General features: G+C 34.4%; 2 protein-coding genes and 1 long non-coding RNA gene across 7 annotated transcripts; 2 read left to right on the forward strand and 1 right to left on the reverse strand.

The window, feature by feature from the left end:
* The first annotated feature begins 6,353 nt into the window (after positions 1–6,353).
* On the forward strand, positions 6,354–8,833 carry LOC116112962. The gene is made up of 4 exons (XR_004125336.1): positions 6,354–7,625; positions 7,892–8,096; positions 8,409–8,653; positions 8,787–8,833. It is a non-coding gene; the product is annotated as an uncharacterized LOC116112962 (long non-coding RNA).
* Positions 8,834–9,391: 558 nt separating this feature from the next.
* Positions 9,392–11,848, forward strand: LOC116112978 (jacalin-related lectin 19). 5 transcript variants are annotated; one of them, XM_031399102.1, is made up of 9 exons: positions 9,395–9,428; positions 9,516–9,600; positions 9,715–9,810; positions 9,915–10,013; positions 10,111–10,308; positions 10,400–10,555; positions 10,673–10,702; positions 10,915–11,139; positions 11,225–11,848. In XM_031399102.1, exons 7-9 carry the CDS (start codon positions 10,700–10,702, stop codon positions 11,567–11,569), a joined length of 573 nt encoding a protein of 190 aa, XP_031254962.1. In that variant the 5' UTR covers positions 9,395–9,428; positions 9,516–9,600; positions 9,715–9,810; positions 9,915–10,013; positions 10,111–10,308; positions 10,400–10,555; positions 10,673–10,699; the 3' UTR covers positions 11,570–11,848. The 5 variants fall into 5 exon arrangements, with proteins under 5 accessions (XP_031254961.1, XP_031254959.1, XP_031254962.1 ...); XM_031399098.1 differs by having other exon boundaries at positions 9,915–9,992; XM_031399101.1 differs by lacking the exon at positions 9,715–9,810 and having other exon boundaries at positions 9,392–9,428.
* A 558-nt stretch (positions 11,849–12,406) lies between these two features.
* Positions 12,407–14,111, reverse strand: LOC116112954 (ESCRT-related protein CHMP1B). Its single transcript, XM_031399076.1, has 2 exons — positions 13,787–14,111; positions 12,407–12,903 (listed from the first exon to the last, which is right to left on the reverse strand). The coding sequence occupies exons 1-2, from the start codon at positions 14,109–14,111 to the stop codon at positions 12,617–12,619; spliced, it is 612 nt and encodes a 203-aa protein (XP_031254936.1). The 3' UTR covers positions 12,407–12,616.
* Positions 14,112–17,275: the final 3,164 nt, after the last annotated feature.

Below are 17,275 nucleotides of genomic sequence, written 5' to 3' on the forward strand. Positions count from 1 at the left end.
TATCTTTTTCAATTTCAAGCTCATCCAACTTTCTCTCTTCAAACAACTGGCTGCCTTTGAAAGAACATTCCAGGAATCTCGAGTGGCTAAACTTAGTATAAGTGAAACAGTATTGAGTGTTCTCTATGTCAGCATCCTTTTCTGGTTTTCACCGAATCTACACGTTGAGCAGCTTTCTTCCAACTTCTGGTACTTGTCCCTATATTAGCTCGGAAACAAAGTCAGCAATTTGTCTAAGCAATTCTCATTAATCTTCCATCCTTCATTCTGCAGGGACCTGGTGGTATCACTATGAATAAAGCCGCTCAAGGTGTTTTCGGTATGTATGACCAACCAATGACTGCTGGGCAGTGTAAACGATTATTAAGAAGTTGGGCAAATACAAACAAACATTAAGAGAATTACATTTATATGGTGAGGAATGACTTCTTCGTCCATAATCCATACTAAGTGATCATTTGATGTAATTCTGCATTAGAAAATATTAGTCTTATATCTCTGTAATAGTATTTGAACATTAAATTTGGATTTCTCAGCACATTTGGTGTTCTGTGTCATGCAAGGAAGGAATAGCAAAGTGTGATACCAGTTATTCAACTTTATGAAACCTATGCTAGCTGGCAAGAACGTATGCTAGTGGTTGTTATGTTCCTGAAAGAACTTAGTGAATTGATTGCTCAATCATCTCCTGTTTTGACCAACGTCTCTCAAGTCGTAACTTCAACTTTGATTTTGCCTATTTACAACTGTGATCAATCCACAGGTAAATCTTATCTCCTTACCGGTTAGCTTCATTTTATGATGAATAAACATTGAATAATAATTAAAGCACCCAGTACATACTACGTGGGTAATTAAGATACAAATATTTGCAACAAAAGTCAAATTGTTACTCATAATTCAGTTTTAACTTCCTCTGCAATTACTTCGGAATTTTAACTTCATAATCCGGTTTACATTTATTTTCAACAGAATTTTATAAAATTTTTGTTAATTGTATGTCTTAGTTATAAGCATAGCATATTTGAAGAAAGAATGCCTTGTACAGGACTTGTCCTTTCATTTGAGCTACTACTCCTCTGGTCAACATTCAGTCTATACCAACAAGTGCAAAAATTGGGTGGGTATATTATTTGGCATTTTAGTTCACAATTGAATATTATGGTGCCCATGTTATTTATGACAAAATTGATAGAGAAATTTGATTACTTCTCTGATTGGGGAATGAATGATCTGAATGTGTTGCCACAAGAGCCAATCCGATTACACCAATTTTACATGATTATGTACAGAATTGTTTGGAAGATTTTTGCTCTGGCTTCAAATATGAGTTGCATAGTCGCCCACTCGGCCTAAACAGCCCTGGCCCAAATTACCATTGACCTTTCTGCATTACGCCCTCATATGAAGTGACAGACATCAATGGGTGAAGCTGTGAAACACTCCCCTTTGAGAACAAACAAATGGTTGCAGTCCTATAACTCTGCCCGAACCCCATGGATTGGATTTAACTCTCCCCAATCACAGACCATACAAACTACTTTATGGGGACTTCTTTAACTTATGATACTGTCGTCTTAAAAAGTAATAGTACTAATAATAATATTATTGCCACCACTAATGCCAATGAAACTTCCCTCCTGCTTTGTTGTAAATTAAATCAATAATTAACGGCGAAATCATCTGCCACTAAATTTCCCGGAAAATCAACTTTGAAGTCACATGACTTCATTTGACTCCGGCAATTGCAATTCTCCGAAACATTTAAATGCGCGTAAATTATGTAAAACTGACTACAATAGCAAGTCTTTCTCGTATGAGAACCAGACTCCTCTATTCTCCCCCGCGCTTTTACTAAACTTACTGTCAATTCTTCCACATTTCACACTGAAAGAAATGTATGCAAAACGACACATCAATGATCAAAATCAAGCAAACTAGCTTTAGCTATTCTCCTCTCGTTTTCTGGGGATTCAAGCTCTTCAGAGGTGTATTTTAGTCTATTTAGTTTATGCTTTGCAAAATGTTACTTTTCTCTCTAGCTTGATGGGAATATCTTCCCCAGGGAATGGAGTTTTGAGTTTTACAAGTAATGGTGTTTTGGTATGTGTTATCATATTTAGACCTTTTATCTGCAATACTACTTGTAAGCAAATTCAAGAGTCTCTTTGTACTTAAGCAAATTAATCATCCCTTTTCACATATGGACAATGCTGAAATAGAATGAAGTATCTGTTAGCATCACTTTCTTTGTTCATTTCATGTCTTGGTTAATCATCCCTATAGGAAAGCTAACTCAATAGTTTTTTACTTATAATATACAATAAAACATTTTTATAGTGATACTTATATAGAATAAACTCTATATAGTCATAAAAAATTTAATTCTAATTTGGGATAGTTGTAAATAAGAAAAAACTCTATATTGTAATAAGTTATAATTTTTTAATTCTCGTCTTAGAAAAGTTGTTTCTACATTGTAATAAGTATCGTATATTGAAAAAAAAAATATATATGCTATGTTACATTAAGGTTTAAGATGAAATAAAATATTTATCTAAAGTTGTTTGAGATAATGATTTATGCTTTAGAGTTGTTACTATATCTTTAACTTGCGGGTAGATTACTCATAGCATGAACATCTTCTTATTGAAACCATATATTTTTAGTTTCTCAAATATATTTAGAGCTTTTGGCACAACTTTTTGTATTTCCGTATTATTATCTTATGATTATTTCTTTTATCTTCGTCTAATTGTAGTAATGATTTCTTCTTTAGTTAAAGGACGTATTGCCATTTGGATGATTGAGACAACAAAATATCCATCGATTAGTGTAATGAGTTGTCGAATCTGATCACTATTCTAAAATCACTCTTTGATTCTCCTCATCCACTTAATTTGTAACTTGCAATTCATCAACATCGGGGATCCTAATTTGTTAATGATTAAACAATTAGCAAAGTATGTGACTTCACTAAATTGCTGTTAAATTTGTAATGATTAAAACAATTGGCAATAATATGTGGCTTCACATCAATTTGCAGCATAATTTTGTAATAATTAAAACAATTGGCAATAGTTTGTGGCTTCACATCAGTTTGACTATGCAGCAATTGCATTTATAATTCTATCAAGGACACTTATCTTGTGTGGTTTTAAGACACGATCTTTTATCCGTTTCAAAAGTAGGCAATGAAGCGCTGAATTGAAATCTTAATAGTATTAAAATATCAATTGAAATCCTAATATTATATACTAAAACATGAATTATAAGAAATTTTTGTTATCACACTTATTAAGTTATAACCTCCTTATAGTAACAAAATAATTAATCCCATCATATGACTATAGAGAGGTTTTACTGTACTTATCTTTGTTAGAGACTGGTTTTCTAATAGTTTGTTAGAAATGATTGTATTATTCTACTCTTTTGATTTATAGTAAAAAATTATTTCATACCATTACTGTGGACGTAGCCCAAATGAGTGAACCGCGTAAATCATTAGTCTTATCTGTTAAGATTATTGTATATTTAGTTTCAATCTTTGTATTTATTAGCTTCCTTTCAGTTTAGGGATATTTATTGATAAAGGATCACATCATATTAGGCATAATTATATATAAGGCATGGATATTATGCTTATTTATTTCCATATGTGCATGATTTATGTTATTTTGTTACCAGTATATAGGATTGCTGTTATTAATGCGAATATCACATTACCTTGTATAAACTAGAATTAGGCCACATATTGTAGCACTTTTCATTATTCAATACACAAACACATTATACAATTCTATATTCTTTTACTTTTCTATGCAAGTTAATATCATCTCTTTTATCAATTTCTTCTATTTTCTTTGCTTATATATATATATAGGTGGTTGTTATCAAGCCACTTGATCTAGGGGGATTATGTCATTTCCTTAAGATCTAAGTTAATGATATATAACTAAATTCCAAACCAGTATTAGGTAAGCAATTCAAAAGAAAGTTTAAGAAAAAATAGTTGAAGTCAACAAATTGGTAGTCATTCAATTAGGAATCGGGCTACTAAAGTCTTGAGATATTTCTAACCTACCATACCCACTTTGCTAATTGGTTGACTACAAATTTCTATCGTTTATTAGTTGTTCCCACAATTGTAGCTACAGCAGAAACAAGTTAGATTATGAAACAAGTTAATTGAGTACAATTATTTCTTTTATCCGTTTTTCTTTATTTCTTTGTTATATAATAGTTTGATGTATGAAGCACTGATTTAGCGGCTAATTAAGTGATATTTCATTTCTTTTCAGACCTAGGTTAGGGAACATATTGAGTCCTATAACCTTACTTTTGGTTATATCACTATTTTGATAATAATAATAAGAAGAAGAAAATCCATGTTATGGGATAAATCAACAAAGTTAAGTTGCTTTTAGCTTTTTTTTCTTAAATTTTTTTATAATGTAGAAAATTTATCAATTTTATTTTAGAATAGCATTAAGACAAGGTGTGAACGTGGGAATAATTTTAACAAGGATTCTTTCATTTATAACACGTAAAGATACTTTTAATGGAAATAATTTTCTAGACAACGTGTCACCATGAGATCCATTTGATTTCCTCAAAGTTTGGAGTAATTCTCACGTTTCAATCAGCTACGTAACCCATGATATCACTCCTTTGAATTTCAAAGTTTGGTGCAATTGGACTTGGAGTAATTGAATCCCCCACCACCATTAATGCGTCATCACCGTTCCTTGTTTTTCACTCATGGGTCCTCACCACGTCTATAAAAGTTGAATGGAAGTTGCCGCATATAACAACATAACCAAACCAAAAATTTGATTTCTGATCAATCTGTTTATCACTTACCATTATTCAATATGGCTCAAGCTCTTGTATCCAAGCCGTGGAACAACTGGTTTTTCATTCATCAACAGGGAGAGAAGGGATAAGCCTAATTGCAGGTGTGAGCAAGAAGTTGAAAAGCTTCAAAGCAACTTCCTGTCCATCAAGCGTGTTGGCTGATGTGAACCGCCAAGTGAAGGAGAACGCTGAGAGAGATTGGTTAGACAAGCTCAAAGACGTGTCCTATGACATAGATGATGTCTGGACAAGTGGAACACGAAGTTTCTGAAATTACAAAATAAAAGAGCTAAACATGCTTCTAAGCCTCTGAAAAAGGTATGTTCTCGTTCATTATCTCAGGGTAAGACCATTGGTTAGCGTTATGAAATTGCTGTCAATATAAAAGATTCGGTAGAAAACTTGATATTGTGCTATGGAGAGAGAGAGATTCCACTTTAGATCAATCACCGAGGGTAGCAAAAAAGTAGAACAACAAATCAACACCTCTGCTATTGATTTAACAGAGGTTCGTGGAAGAGATAAAGATAAGAATTTACTAGTCGATTTGCTCTTGAGTCAAAGTAGTCAACAACAAGTCCTCTCCGTAATCTCGATAGTAGGGATGGGAGGAATCGGCAAGACAACTCTGCTCGATTAGCTTTTAATGATGATAAAAGTGAACACCCATTTTGATAAAAAAATATGGGTGTGTGTTCTAGTTTTGATGAGCTTAGGATTGCAAAGCAATCCTTGAATCTTTTGATAAGGAATCAAATTAGTTGAACTAGAAAACATAATGCAAGAGATTCATGGACATATTGAGAGAAAGAAGTTTCTTCTTGTACTAGATGATGTAGGACTGAAAATCCTGAAAATGGGAAAATTTGAAACATACTCTCAAGTGTGGATCTTAGAAAGTAGAATTTTAGGGACCACACGTAAAGAGAATGTTGCAAATGCCATTGGAACTACCAACATAATTCCACTAGGGATACTTCCGAGGAGGAATGTTGGTCCTTGTTTTTTAACTTGCATTTTCTGGAAAAACCAATAAACAATTTGAAGAAATTGGTAAAAAGATTGTTCAAAAGTGTAAGGGTTTGCCTCTTGTGTAAAGACTTTAGGGAGTCTTTTACGCTTTAAAAGAAATTTGAGAGACTGGGAAAATGTTTAAATAGTGAAATATGGGAATAGAAGCGGTAGAACAAAGGATTTTCCACCTCTATTATTTAGCTACTATGATTTGTCTCTATACTAAAAAGTGTTTCTCATATTGCGCTATTTTTCCAAAGAATTATGAAATACAGAAAGATGGATTGACAAGTTATGGATGGCACAAGGTTATTTAAGGTCAGAGGCAAACAAGGATAAGGAGTAGTGGTAAAGAGTATTTCGAAGCTTTGGCAATGCGTTCTTTCTTTCAGATTTTGAGCAAATGAATATATTAGTAATTCTTGCAAGATGCATGATATTGTGCATGATTTTGCTCAATTTTTACCCAAAGAGATGTTTACAATAGAGGTTGGTGGTGCAAGAGACATTGAATTAGAACTTCTTATGATAAAGTAGACATTAATGAAAAAATTCAAGAAGGGGCCTCATTTCTACCTCTATTTATACTAGAAATACTTTTAACCATAGCCTTCGAGTTGATGTAATTTTGTATCTAACCCTAAGATAGTTTTGTCCAAAATAGTTGTCAATTTACATGTCTAAGGTCATTATTTGAAAGGATGCTCAATTGAAGAAATTCCTGTAGAAATAAAAAAATTAATACACTTGAGGTATCTTGATTTGTCCAACAATGGAAACATAAAAGAATTGCCTGAGACGTTGTGAGGTATATAATCTACAAACATTAACCATCAATTGGTGTCAACATATCAAAAAACCACGCAAGGAATTGGAAACTTGATCAAATTGGAGACATTTGTTAAGCTGGGGGACTCTAGTATAAGTTACATGCCAAAAAGTTTTGAGAGATTAACAAGTATGCGAACATTAGAAAGATTTGTTATAAGTGAGGGCAATAATGATAGCAAATCATGTTTTGTTGAATGCCTTAAAAACTTCAAAACCTTCGAGAATTTGGTATAAAAGGGTTGGGAAATTTGAGAGATGTGGATGAGGTTAAGCGAATAGAGCTAAACAATAAGAAAAACTTGCGTGTTTGTGTTGTAGACTTTGAGGGGAGGATGACTGAGAGCAAAATCAAGAACTTCTTGAGGATTGCAGCCACATCCAAATTTAGAGAAGTTAGCGCTACTAAATTACAAAGGCTACACTATGTTCCCTAATTGGATGATGTCATCTACAAATTGAGAAAGTTATCTCTTTTAGTTGTATAAACTGCAAGCTTCTGCCTCCTTTGGGTAAGTTACATCCCTTGAAATTTTCAAATATCGGAAAGATAAGTGTGAAAAGAGTGGGTAATGAGTTTCTAGGAATAGAGAGTGATGTCAGTCATCATCTTCATCAATTATTGTTTCCCAAACTGAAATTCTTTCCCTCGAGGAGATGTACGAATGGGAAGAGTGGAATTATGAGATTACAAAGGAGGAGATGAAGATATTACAGTCGCCATCTCTTCAGACCTTGAACATATTAGATTGCCGCAAATTGAAGTCTCTACCAAACTACCTTCATCAGGTGACAACTTTGAAGAAAGAAATAGAAGGAGTCCACTTTCAAGAACAGAAAATCGATAGCTTATGATAATCTTCGTCTGATATTGATTAAGTCTCTGAAATTATCAACTTCAACACTAATATTCCTTCAAACCACTGGTAATTTCCTCTCTTTTCCTTTAATTATTTGTTTTTATTACATTCTTATCATTATTTTTTTGGGAGGAATAACTCACATCTTTTAATATTTAATACCCTAATATCAATCACAATTTTTGTATTCTTTAATCATCTTAATGAAAATAATTATATTGTTAATATAAGGCTTGTAATTTAAGGATCGGTTCTCATTGATTATTTACGTATTTCTGTAAACGTAACAATTCATTTGTCTACTCAAAATACTAGGATTTGAACCAATGCAGGGTCTCTGTTGAAGTGAAGAACATAGCAAGAAATGTCTATTAGAACCAGAAATTAGTGGTTGTTACGTTCCCTAAAGAAATTGAGTGAATTGATAGCTCATCATCATTCCTCCAGTTCTGACCAACATCTCTCAAGTCTAACTTCAACTTTTATTCTGCAAGGAACAACCTTTGAATTCTCAAAATGCTACAATCGTGATCAATGGTAATTTCTTCTCTCCTTACCGGTTAGCTTTATTTTTATGATAAATAAATTTCAAATGAGATTCTTTAGTACTAATGCTTGTGAATAGGCAATATTTAATAACTTTTTGATAAATAATAAAAGCAACATGAAGTCAAAATGTCACTCAAAAAACAATTTTAACATCTCCGCACTTACTGTTGGATTTTAATTCATAATGTGATCTTACATCGTGGTTTAAGAATTTTATCATTTTCTCCTGTTTTTAAGAGAGTTTTATCATTGTAATTTAAAGTTATCTCATGCTAAAGTTTTGTTTCTTCTCTTTTCAAGCCGCAACAACCAGGAAATCCTCATGGAGACATCTTGTGAAAGAAGTGTTGAATATGAGGCACCATTGCAATTTTAAAACTGAAAAGGCTCCTTCAGCTTGCCGTGGTTTTATTGAGCAATTGGTGTGCTAGTTGTTGGATGTGAATTGGACACGGTTAGTCGCCCTAGGGGAGATTAATTAGTTTCTCAGCTGAGCTAGTGTTCTCTGGCATACAAAAGAGAGAATATCAAGAGGCGACCAACTGGTGATACTTTAAGAAACATGTGTTCTTTAGTTTCACTGTTTTGGAGATATTGATACTCTAGCAGTGCTTGTTAGTTTGCTTAAATTATTAAACATATGGAAGTTATTAACATATTAGTTTTGTGTTGCTGCAGTAGGTTTGGGAACATTGCAGCCTCTCTATTGAAGTGAAGAACATCTCTACTAGAATCAGAGATTGGTGGTTGTTTAGTTCCTGAAAGAACTTCTATGAACTGATAGCTCATCGTCATCCACACCAGTTATGAACAAGAGCTCTTAAGTCTTAAATTCAAATTTGATTCTGTGTATTTACATGGGGAGAACCTTTGAATTCTCAAAATGCTACAATCGCCATTAATTACAGGTTATTTCTTCTCTCCCTATCAGTCAATTGCTTTTTTATAATGAAATTTTGGATGAGATTCTTTAGTGTTAATGCTTGTGAAAATGCAACGTTTTACAAGTTTTTCAATAAATAACAAAAGCACTACATACCTTACTAATGATCAATTTTATCATGTTATATTGTTATAGGAGAAGATATTTGATTTCTCAGCAGAATTAGTGTTTTCTGGTGTACAAAAGAGTATCAAGATGCGACAAGCTGGTGAAACTTTAAGAAACATATGTTTTTAAATTCTCTGTTTTGGAAAATTGATACACTAGCAGTGCTTATTAGTTGCTTAAATTATTAGAAATATGGCCGCATATTAACATATTAGTTTTCTGTTACATCGCAGAGTCTCACCTACTAGAATCAGAAATTATGTTTCAAAGTAAGATGAAAAGTTGGCTACGCGAACTTGAATTGTAAACTTTCTGGTACATTTTCAATGCTCATCCAGCTCTGTCTCTTTGAACAGCTGGATCCCTTTTGAGAGAACTTTCCAGGAATCTCTTGTCACCAACTTCTGGCTGCCTTTGTGATAATGCTTAAAATTAACTCAGGTACTGGACCATTTTATAATCTCTTTTTTTTCTCTATATTAGCATCACTTTCTACCAGAAAACCAAACCATTTCTCCATAGCACATCCTAGTTTCTTTTCATCTGTCAGTGCAGCTTCTTCTTGTGGAATGCAAACTCAACAGTTTTGGCCTATAGTGAAACTTTTCAATTATCACATTGCCATGGGCGTAGCCCAATTCTGTGAACCACGTAAATTCTTGTGTTGTCTCTTCTTTTTTTCTCTTATTTATATTTGATTGTTCACCCAGTTGCTTGATCTTGAGGTTGATTTTCTCATCACTTATTTACAACAGAATCTTGATCACATTGAGATTGCGGAGAAGAAAAACAAATGAAGATGGAAACGGAGAGATTCCATGTTTATTTTATTGGTAGAATGGCAAGCTAATACAGTAATTTTTATTTCACTATTCAAGCCCGAAATCATATATTAAGCAAAATTCGTTATCCCATGCTAAAGTTTTGTTTGTCTTAATTGTTTTCAAGCAGCATCAACAAAGAATCAAGCACCAAAGACCTCTTGTGAATGATTGTATTCTTCTACTATTAAAATATGTCTATGGGGCATCACAAGATAATTGAAGATATCCCTTGCGTGCTTATGGCGCTAGCCGACCAGATAGTGTGCTAGATTTTCATTGGCATATGAAAGGGCTTACCTGTTTCAGGAACTCTACTTTTTCTCAGGTTAAAAGTTTCAAAGCATATTATTAGTAATCAAGAACAGAAGTTGACATTTCAGGTACATATTCTAATACAATTCAATAACTTTTTCTAGGTGGAGCACTTGACGCCATATTATTATTGTTGATCAAACTGTCTCTTCCACCAACTGGCATAAATAGGACTTTCCAAGAATCTTGAGTCACCACACTTAAAAGTAAAGCAAAGGCCAAAATTCGCTGTCTTTGGATAGTGCTGAATATAGAATCAGGTACTCTCCATATCTATCACCACTTGTTCTCTATATTATCATCACTTTCTACCAGTAAATCATACCCTTTTGTTCATAGCAATATCTTGGTAATCTTTTCATCTCTCATTTCAGCGGTTTTCTCTCAAATTTCTAGTACTCCCAATGGTATGAAATGCAAACTCGGTAAACTTACTGATGTTTGATGATTGATGAATCTCCATTATTAACAAATTTCTGAAACCCCACAATTGAACTTCATCTTTTCTCTTCTTTTATAGGTTAAATGAAATAGAACTAAAGTTTTAATCTGTTTACATGTACTTGTGTTTATTTCTTTTGTTTTTCTTATATTTTGAGTAACCATTAAGCTGTTGTAGGAAGGTGGGAAGGATCAGGCAAGTGCGAAAAAGAAGAGTATAGTAGTAGGACCATGGGGAGGAAATGGAGGGAGCAGCTGGGATGACGGAACCTTCAATGGTGTGAGAGAGATCAAACTTGTTTTTGACCGTTGTATCGACTCCATCCATGTGGTGTATGATAAGAACGGTAAGCCTTTCACAGCTGATAAGCATGGAGGTGTTGGAGGCAATCAAACTGCTGAGGTTTGCTCAATTCTTCCTCTATTTTCAGTTCGCAAAAGACAGTTTTCTTTATCATCTTCACTGTGAATTTTTCATCTTGTTTCAGATTAAGCTGCAATACCCAGAGGAATTCTTGATCAGTGTGAGCGGCCACTACTGTCCGGTGGTTTACGGTGGCAGCCCCGTGATCAGATCACTGACGTTTAAGAGCAACAAGAGAACCTATGGCCCTTATGGGTTTGAAGAAGGAACCCCGTTTACTTTCTCTATGGATGGAGGGCTTGTTGTAGGTTTCAAAGGAAGGAGTGGTTGGTATCTTGATGCAATTGGCTTCCATTTATCCAAGAAACAATCAACAAGACTCCTTCAGAAGGTTCAGAAAAAGTTTCAGAAACTTGCAAGTACGGCTTCGAAATCTTCTGCTACCAAGGAGACTCACAAAATATCTTAGATTTAACACAGTTTGTCTGAGATGTTTCATGAACTAATACTTAGGAGGGTGAAGCTCATGCACGGAATATATATTTAGTCCATACAGCTTATATTTTGATTTTTTTGGTTGTATCTTCATTGCTACTCTTTCTGAATAAACATAGCTTTGTGCACAAAGCTGCCTCAACTACAACTATGCTTAACTATTTGTCAATCCAAAACATCGAAATCAAAAGTATTTTCATGTTGTGGAAAAGAAGAAAATCAATACAAATTCGCAAACCACTGCCAGTAGAAAATTTAAAATGTAACAAAGTGCTATAGAATATATATGAATTGAAGATAACGACAACGAAATTTAAGGGCATTTTATATTACACGCATACTTTCTAGCAGAATCCAGTAAAGACTAGAATAATTTCTCTTTATAAGGATCATCAACTTTGTGAGGATTCAGACCTTGAAAAAAAGTCATATCATGCACTTAGTTCATCTACAAATATGAGCATGTAAACTACCACTATGATTCCAATACTGAATTCTAATTCAGTCATTAAGAAGGCTGGAACAAAACTACGCGAAAAGGATCTGCACTAATTGTCAATAATCATAATTCTACACCAAGAAGTTCTATTTACAGGCTAAAGTTCTCATTTTTAGATGCACTCCCAAGATGAATGGATCCAAGACAAAGGTTTATAAAGGTTAACATTAATCTATTTTTGACCCTTAAAATATATGAAGTACCTGAAGCCAAATCACTATCCAGACAAATATCCCGACACAATTACATTGACTCGAACACCCAAGCATGCAGTCATCATCAAATATATGGTATTTAGAAAGCAACTGAGAATCACTAGAGTTGATATCGCATAAAAGATCTACAAGATATCACATAAATGGCACCAACATCCGTAATGCGACAACCATAGTGTATGTAAAATTAGGAAAACCCAATTCAGTTAAATTTACACATAATAAGTTCTTCCAACTTTCAATATGATCCCAATGACGATACATATAATCACACATCACATACGAATTACTCAATTATAACACTTCCTTAACCTCTAGCCTTAAGCTCAGCAAGACGCCTTGACAGATCATCCTCATCAACTTTCTCCTGTTGCTTGGTTGGTACAGCATGGGCCGCTGGTTGTGGGAGCCCAACAGAGACCTCAAGACCATAATCATCCGCCACTTGCTGCATCAAGCTGTTAACCTCCCCTTCCGGAGTAGACAGTGAGGTGGACCCTGCCATTGAGCTCTCCATGAACTCTGCCTGCACCTCCATGTTCACAAACTGCTTCTCAAATTGATCCATTGTCTCTGACATCTTCTGCAAATTACCTGCAAAAAAGAAACAATTAGAACTATTATGTATAACACCAACTATGAATCAAACCAGTCATACCAAGCTTGAACTGAAACTTATTGCACGTGAACCTTTCATATAGTATCAAAACCAAACTCCTATAATTGAACACTCAAAAAGTTAAACTATCGTATATTTGAAGATTATTTTGTCCACAAACAATTATTTGGACTAAAGAATTTTTCACATTGATAACTAGCCTTCTTAATAACCCAAAAACCCCCATATCCGCTCAGCTAACTTGAATTCAAAACTAGGGGCTCCACCAAACCCTGGATCTTTAGGAAGCAAGAAACTAGTGACCTGCAAACTTCGTAGAAGCATAAGACAGGTCTGAGCACCCTGTCAACAGAGCTCTTTAGTAACATAAACACCACCCCCAACCTCCTAGAACCCCACCACAAACTACAACCCCAAATCCAGAAAACTATCACCCAAAAGAAAAGCAAAGTACTCAAAATCTTCCAGCAGAATCAGCAACCCTAAAGCAAAATAGGTGAAAAATCCATATTTTTCAGAGCCACTACAACCGCCATGACTTCTTCCACAAAGTTCATACCATTAGTCATCCAAAGAACCCAAGGATCATACTTAATTAAACCCACCAATAATGTCATTTATTCCAAACAAAAACAACAGTATATAAAAAAGTAAAATAAAAAAAAAATTTACAAAACCTAACAAAAAAATGAAAACGTTGTAACTCGAATTAAATAAGAACCGTATTACCAACTTTTTGAGAAAAAATCAAAATTTTCACCGTAGTTATGTAACCAAACAACTTTATTATTATTGTTCGAAAAAAAATCTTTTAAATTAATTTTCCAAAAAGTAAAAAAATCAAAATCAAAATTTTACCTGTAGCAAGAGTTGATTCCAGCGATTTAACGATAGAACCCATGGACTTATTAATATTGGTCATTTTTGCTTGGGTGTCGAGCCGAGCCACGACGGCGTCGAGCCTAGAAGCGAGCCGGAGATAGTTCATCTGCTCGGTGCGCTTACGGATGGCGTTCTCAGCGTAGATTCTGGCGCCGTCCATGTTGCCTTTCTCAATGGCTTTTTTGACCTTCAATTTCTCGTCTTTCTCGGCCTTCTCGCACTTCTTCGCCTGCCGTTGCAGAGACTTCGACGTGAATTTCAAGTCCATGATCTGATTCAATAGCTTATCCGTGTTCCCCATGGTGGATCTGAGAATTTGAAAATTAGGGTTTCCGAGCGAGAGAGATTGCGATTTGGGGATTTTGAATCAAATTTTTTTCCTCCAAGTCTTTAAGTTTTGCTTTTAGATATTTCTTTTCTTTCCTTTTCAACGGAAAACTCTCCCCACCGTCCTTCAGCTTTACTAAATTTTTAAGATCCCCTATATTTCCAAATATTTCACATTCATCTTATTTCTTGTGAATGTTTAATAAATTAAAATTAATCTACAATTTCCCATTTACATTTCCTAGTTTCATGATTTCATAACATTAATCTACAATTTTCTTAAGTTTTTTGAAAAAAAATTAAACTTTATAGGGGTCTCTATGAGAGTTTTACAAACCTTTGAAGAGATCATTAATTTACACATATTTGAAGGACAGAAAAAATGTGGACCCAATAGAAATTGGGCCTACTATCCCTTCTAGTCTTTGTTTGAATTTCTTATTGAAGAAGGAATAAATGTAGCCCACCCTTGGATTAGCTTAAGTTTTACGACGAAATGTGTGATGTGTGATTAAAGTATACGATCTCAAGTTTCAGTCTCCTCTAGATTAGATTATTTGAAGTTCGTATAAGTGGTTCGTACATTTAGAAAAAAAAATGTTACGATTGGGTATCTTTGGCATCATCACTAAACATTTGGGACCAATATTTTATTTATAAGTAGTTACGTTTTAGTCTAAATTCTAAAATAACCAAATCTTGGAAAAATACATGATTTCATATAATAATGTTTTAGTATAATATATAAAGTAGTTTTATATAATGGTATATTGAACGTCATAAAAATTGTGTATAATAATTAAAATACTAGTACATACGATTAACCAAAAGACCTATCATAGTACGAAAGGTTAGAACAAACCCATATGCAAGCATTTGTTGTAGTGTAATTTACGGCGTAAAATATGAATAATTGAAATATGATTTGTTGTAGTGTAATTTAGGGTGTAAAATATGAATAATTGAAATATTATTTATGGTAACTAAAATGTAGCATGATTTTATAATTGTAGGAGGTGCAACAGCCTATCTACTAGTATTAGATTTGGTGAATAGTTTGAATTTAAAATGTAATTATATTGAATTTGTGACATATTTTATTTATTAAATCAAACTTATATGTTAAGAAAAAAATAAAAAAACCGCGTTTTGAAATGTAAAATAATAAGACTCATGCCCTTTGACCAAATGGATATGGAAATACACGGAACACACACACTGAAAACTGGCTGAATGACATTTTCCTACCCAAAGTTTGGCAAATATATTTTTCCACCCATAAACTTTGGAAATGACATTTTCCCACCCATCTTTAAAATTCAAACGTTAGTTTTGATAGGAAAAGGGCATTCTTGCCGGTCCGCAGAACATATATTATAGGTTTGACATTTTCCCACCCATCTTTAAAATTCAGACGTTAGTTTTGACAGGAAAATGGCATTCTTACCGGTTCGCAGAACATATATTATAGGTTTGACATTTTCCCGCCCATCTTTAAAATTCAAACGTTAGTTTTGATAGGAAAAGGGCATTCTTGCCGATTCGCAGAACATATATTATAGGATTGACATTTTCCCACCCATCTTTAAAATTCAGACGTTAGTTTTGACAGGAAAATGGCATTCTTGACGGTTCGCACAACATTTATTATAGGTTTGACATTTTCCCACCCATCTTTAAAATTCAGACGTTAATTTTGACAGGAAAAGGGCATTCTTGCCGGTTCGCAGAACATATATTATAGGTTTGACATTTTCCCACCCATCTTTAAAATTAGAGTTAGTTTTGGACAGGGGGAAAAAAAGGGACATTTTGCCGGTTCGTACAACATATATTATAGGTTTAATGTTAATACAACACATAAATTATAAACGCATAAATTACCTTCATGTAACGGCCCCACACAGGTGGCCGCCCATGATCCACAAGCATGGCAGGATATCTCTCCCTCCTTTAAGGAGATTTCTTTCGCTTTCCTCACCACTCGAACCCAAGACTAAGGGGCTATAGTCAATTGGGAAGCATACTGAGTACCACAGACTAGCTAGCTAGGTGCAATTTCAACTGCCTGAATCGCATCGAGCCAGGTGTGATTCGATCAGCAATTATGATTAGGCCCGTTTGGTTCAAAATTGACGGTTTTGGAAAAAGTTTTTTGAAAAAAGTTAAAAAAAGTTGAATTGGGCGGGTATTACGATGTAGAATTATAAAATAATAAAACCCTTTATGTTTTTTTTTTTACAAATACCCCCTTAATAAAACATTAACAAGTTAACAAAAATACCCCTAACCCACCCTCAAACACCCCCAGCCGGCGACCACCACCGGAGGTGGCCGGAGTCGCCTTATGGGAGCATGACCGGTTGGATCTTGCCGGTCATGCGTCGCTATGGCCTTTTCTGGCCAGATCCACAGTGGATCTGGCCGGAAAAGGCCAGATCTACGGTCAAATCTGGCCGTATTTGCTCTCAACGATGGCCAACAAACGGTCGTCGTTGATGGTCAATGACGACCGTTTGTTGGTCGTCGTGACCAAGTGTTACGGCCAAAGATCTGGCAGTCAACGGCCAGATCTTTGGCCTTAGATCTGGCCTTTTCCGGCCAGATCCACTATGGATCTGGCCGGAAAAGGCCAGATCTAAGTGGATCTGGCCGGAAAGGGCTAGATCGGGGCACTACCGGCCAGATTCAGCCGGTAGTGCGCCATCCTACTAGATTCCGGCCATTTTCTGGTAGTGGTGGCCAGAATCTGGTAAATGTGGATTGTTGGGGTGTTTTTGTAATTTAAAAAAAAATATTTATGGGTATTTAATTAAATTAACAAATTTAGAGGGTTTAAAAAAAATTAAATAATATTGAAAATAATATTCCCAAAAATGAGAGATTTTGGGTATTTTACTGTTTAACTTTTTTGGGAATATCAAGAGTAGTATTCCCAATCTTGAACCAAACGGAGCCTTAGTTTTTGAATTTCTTTTTCAAAATTTTATAATTTTTTTATTTTCGGATTTTTATTTATTTGGATAACTAGCTTTTTTATTTTTTTATTTATTAACCCTAAAATTAACATAAACCAAACTTGGGGTGAAAAATATATTTAATAAAGTTTGGATGAGAAAATGTTATTTAACGTCGTTA

The sequence above is a fragment of the Pistacia vera genome, unplaced genomic scaffold, assembly GCF_008641045.1.
Source record: "Pistacia vera cultivar Batoury unplaced genomic scaffold, PisVer_v2 Contig671, whole genome shotgun sequence".
In the NCBI taxonomy this organism is placed as follows: domain Eukaryota; kingdom Viridiplantae; phylum Streptophyta; class Magnoliopsida; order Sapindales; family Anacardiaceae; genus Pistacia; species Pistacia vera.

What these genes read in the sequence shown, in the direction of transcription:
- LOC116112978 (XM_031399101.1), top strand. An exon ending in GAGGCAATCAAACTGCTGAG is followed by an intron (nt 11,140 to 11,224) that starts GTTTGCTCAATT and finishes ATCTTGTTTCAG; the next exon opens with ATTAAGCTGCAATACCCAGA.
- LOC116112954 (XM_031399076.1), bottom strand. Translation starts at nt 14,111, where the DNA reads ATGGGGAACACGGATAAGCTATTGAATCAGATCATGGACTTGAAATTC. An exon ending in GGAATCAACTCTTGCTACAG is followed by an intron (nt 12,904 to 13,786) that starts GTAAAATTTTGA and finishes TCTTTTTTGCAG; the next exon opens with GTAATTTGCAGAAGATGTCA.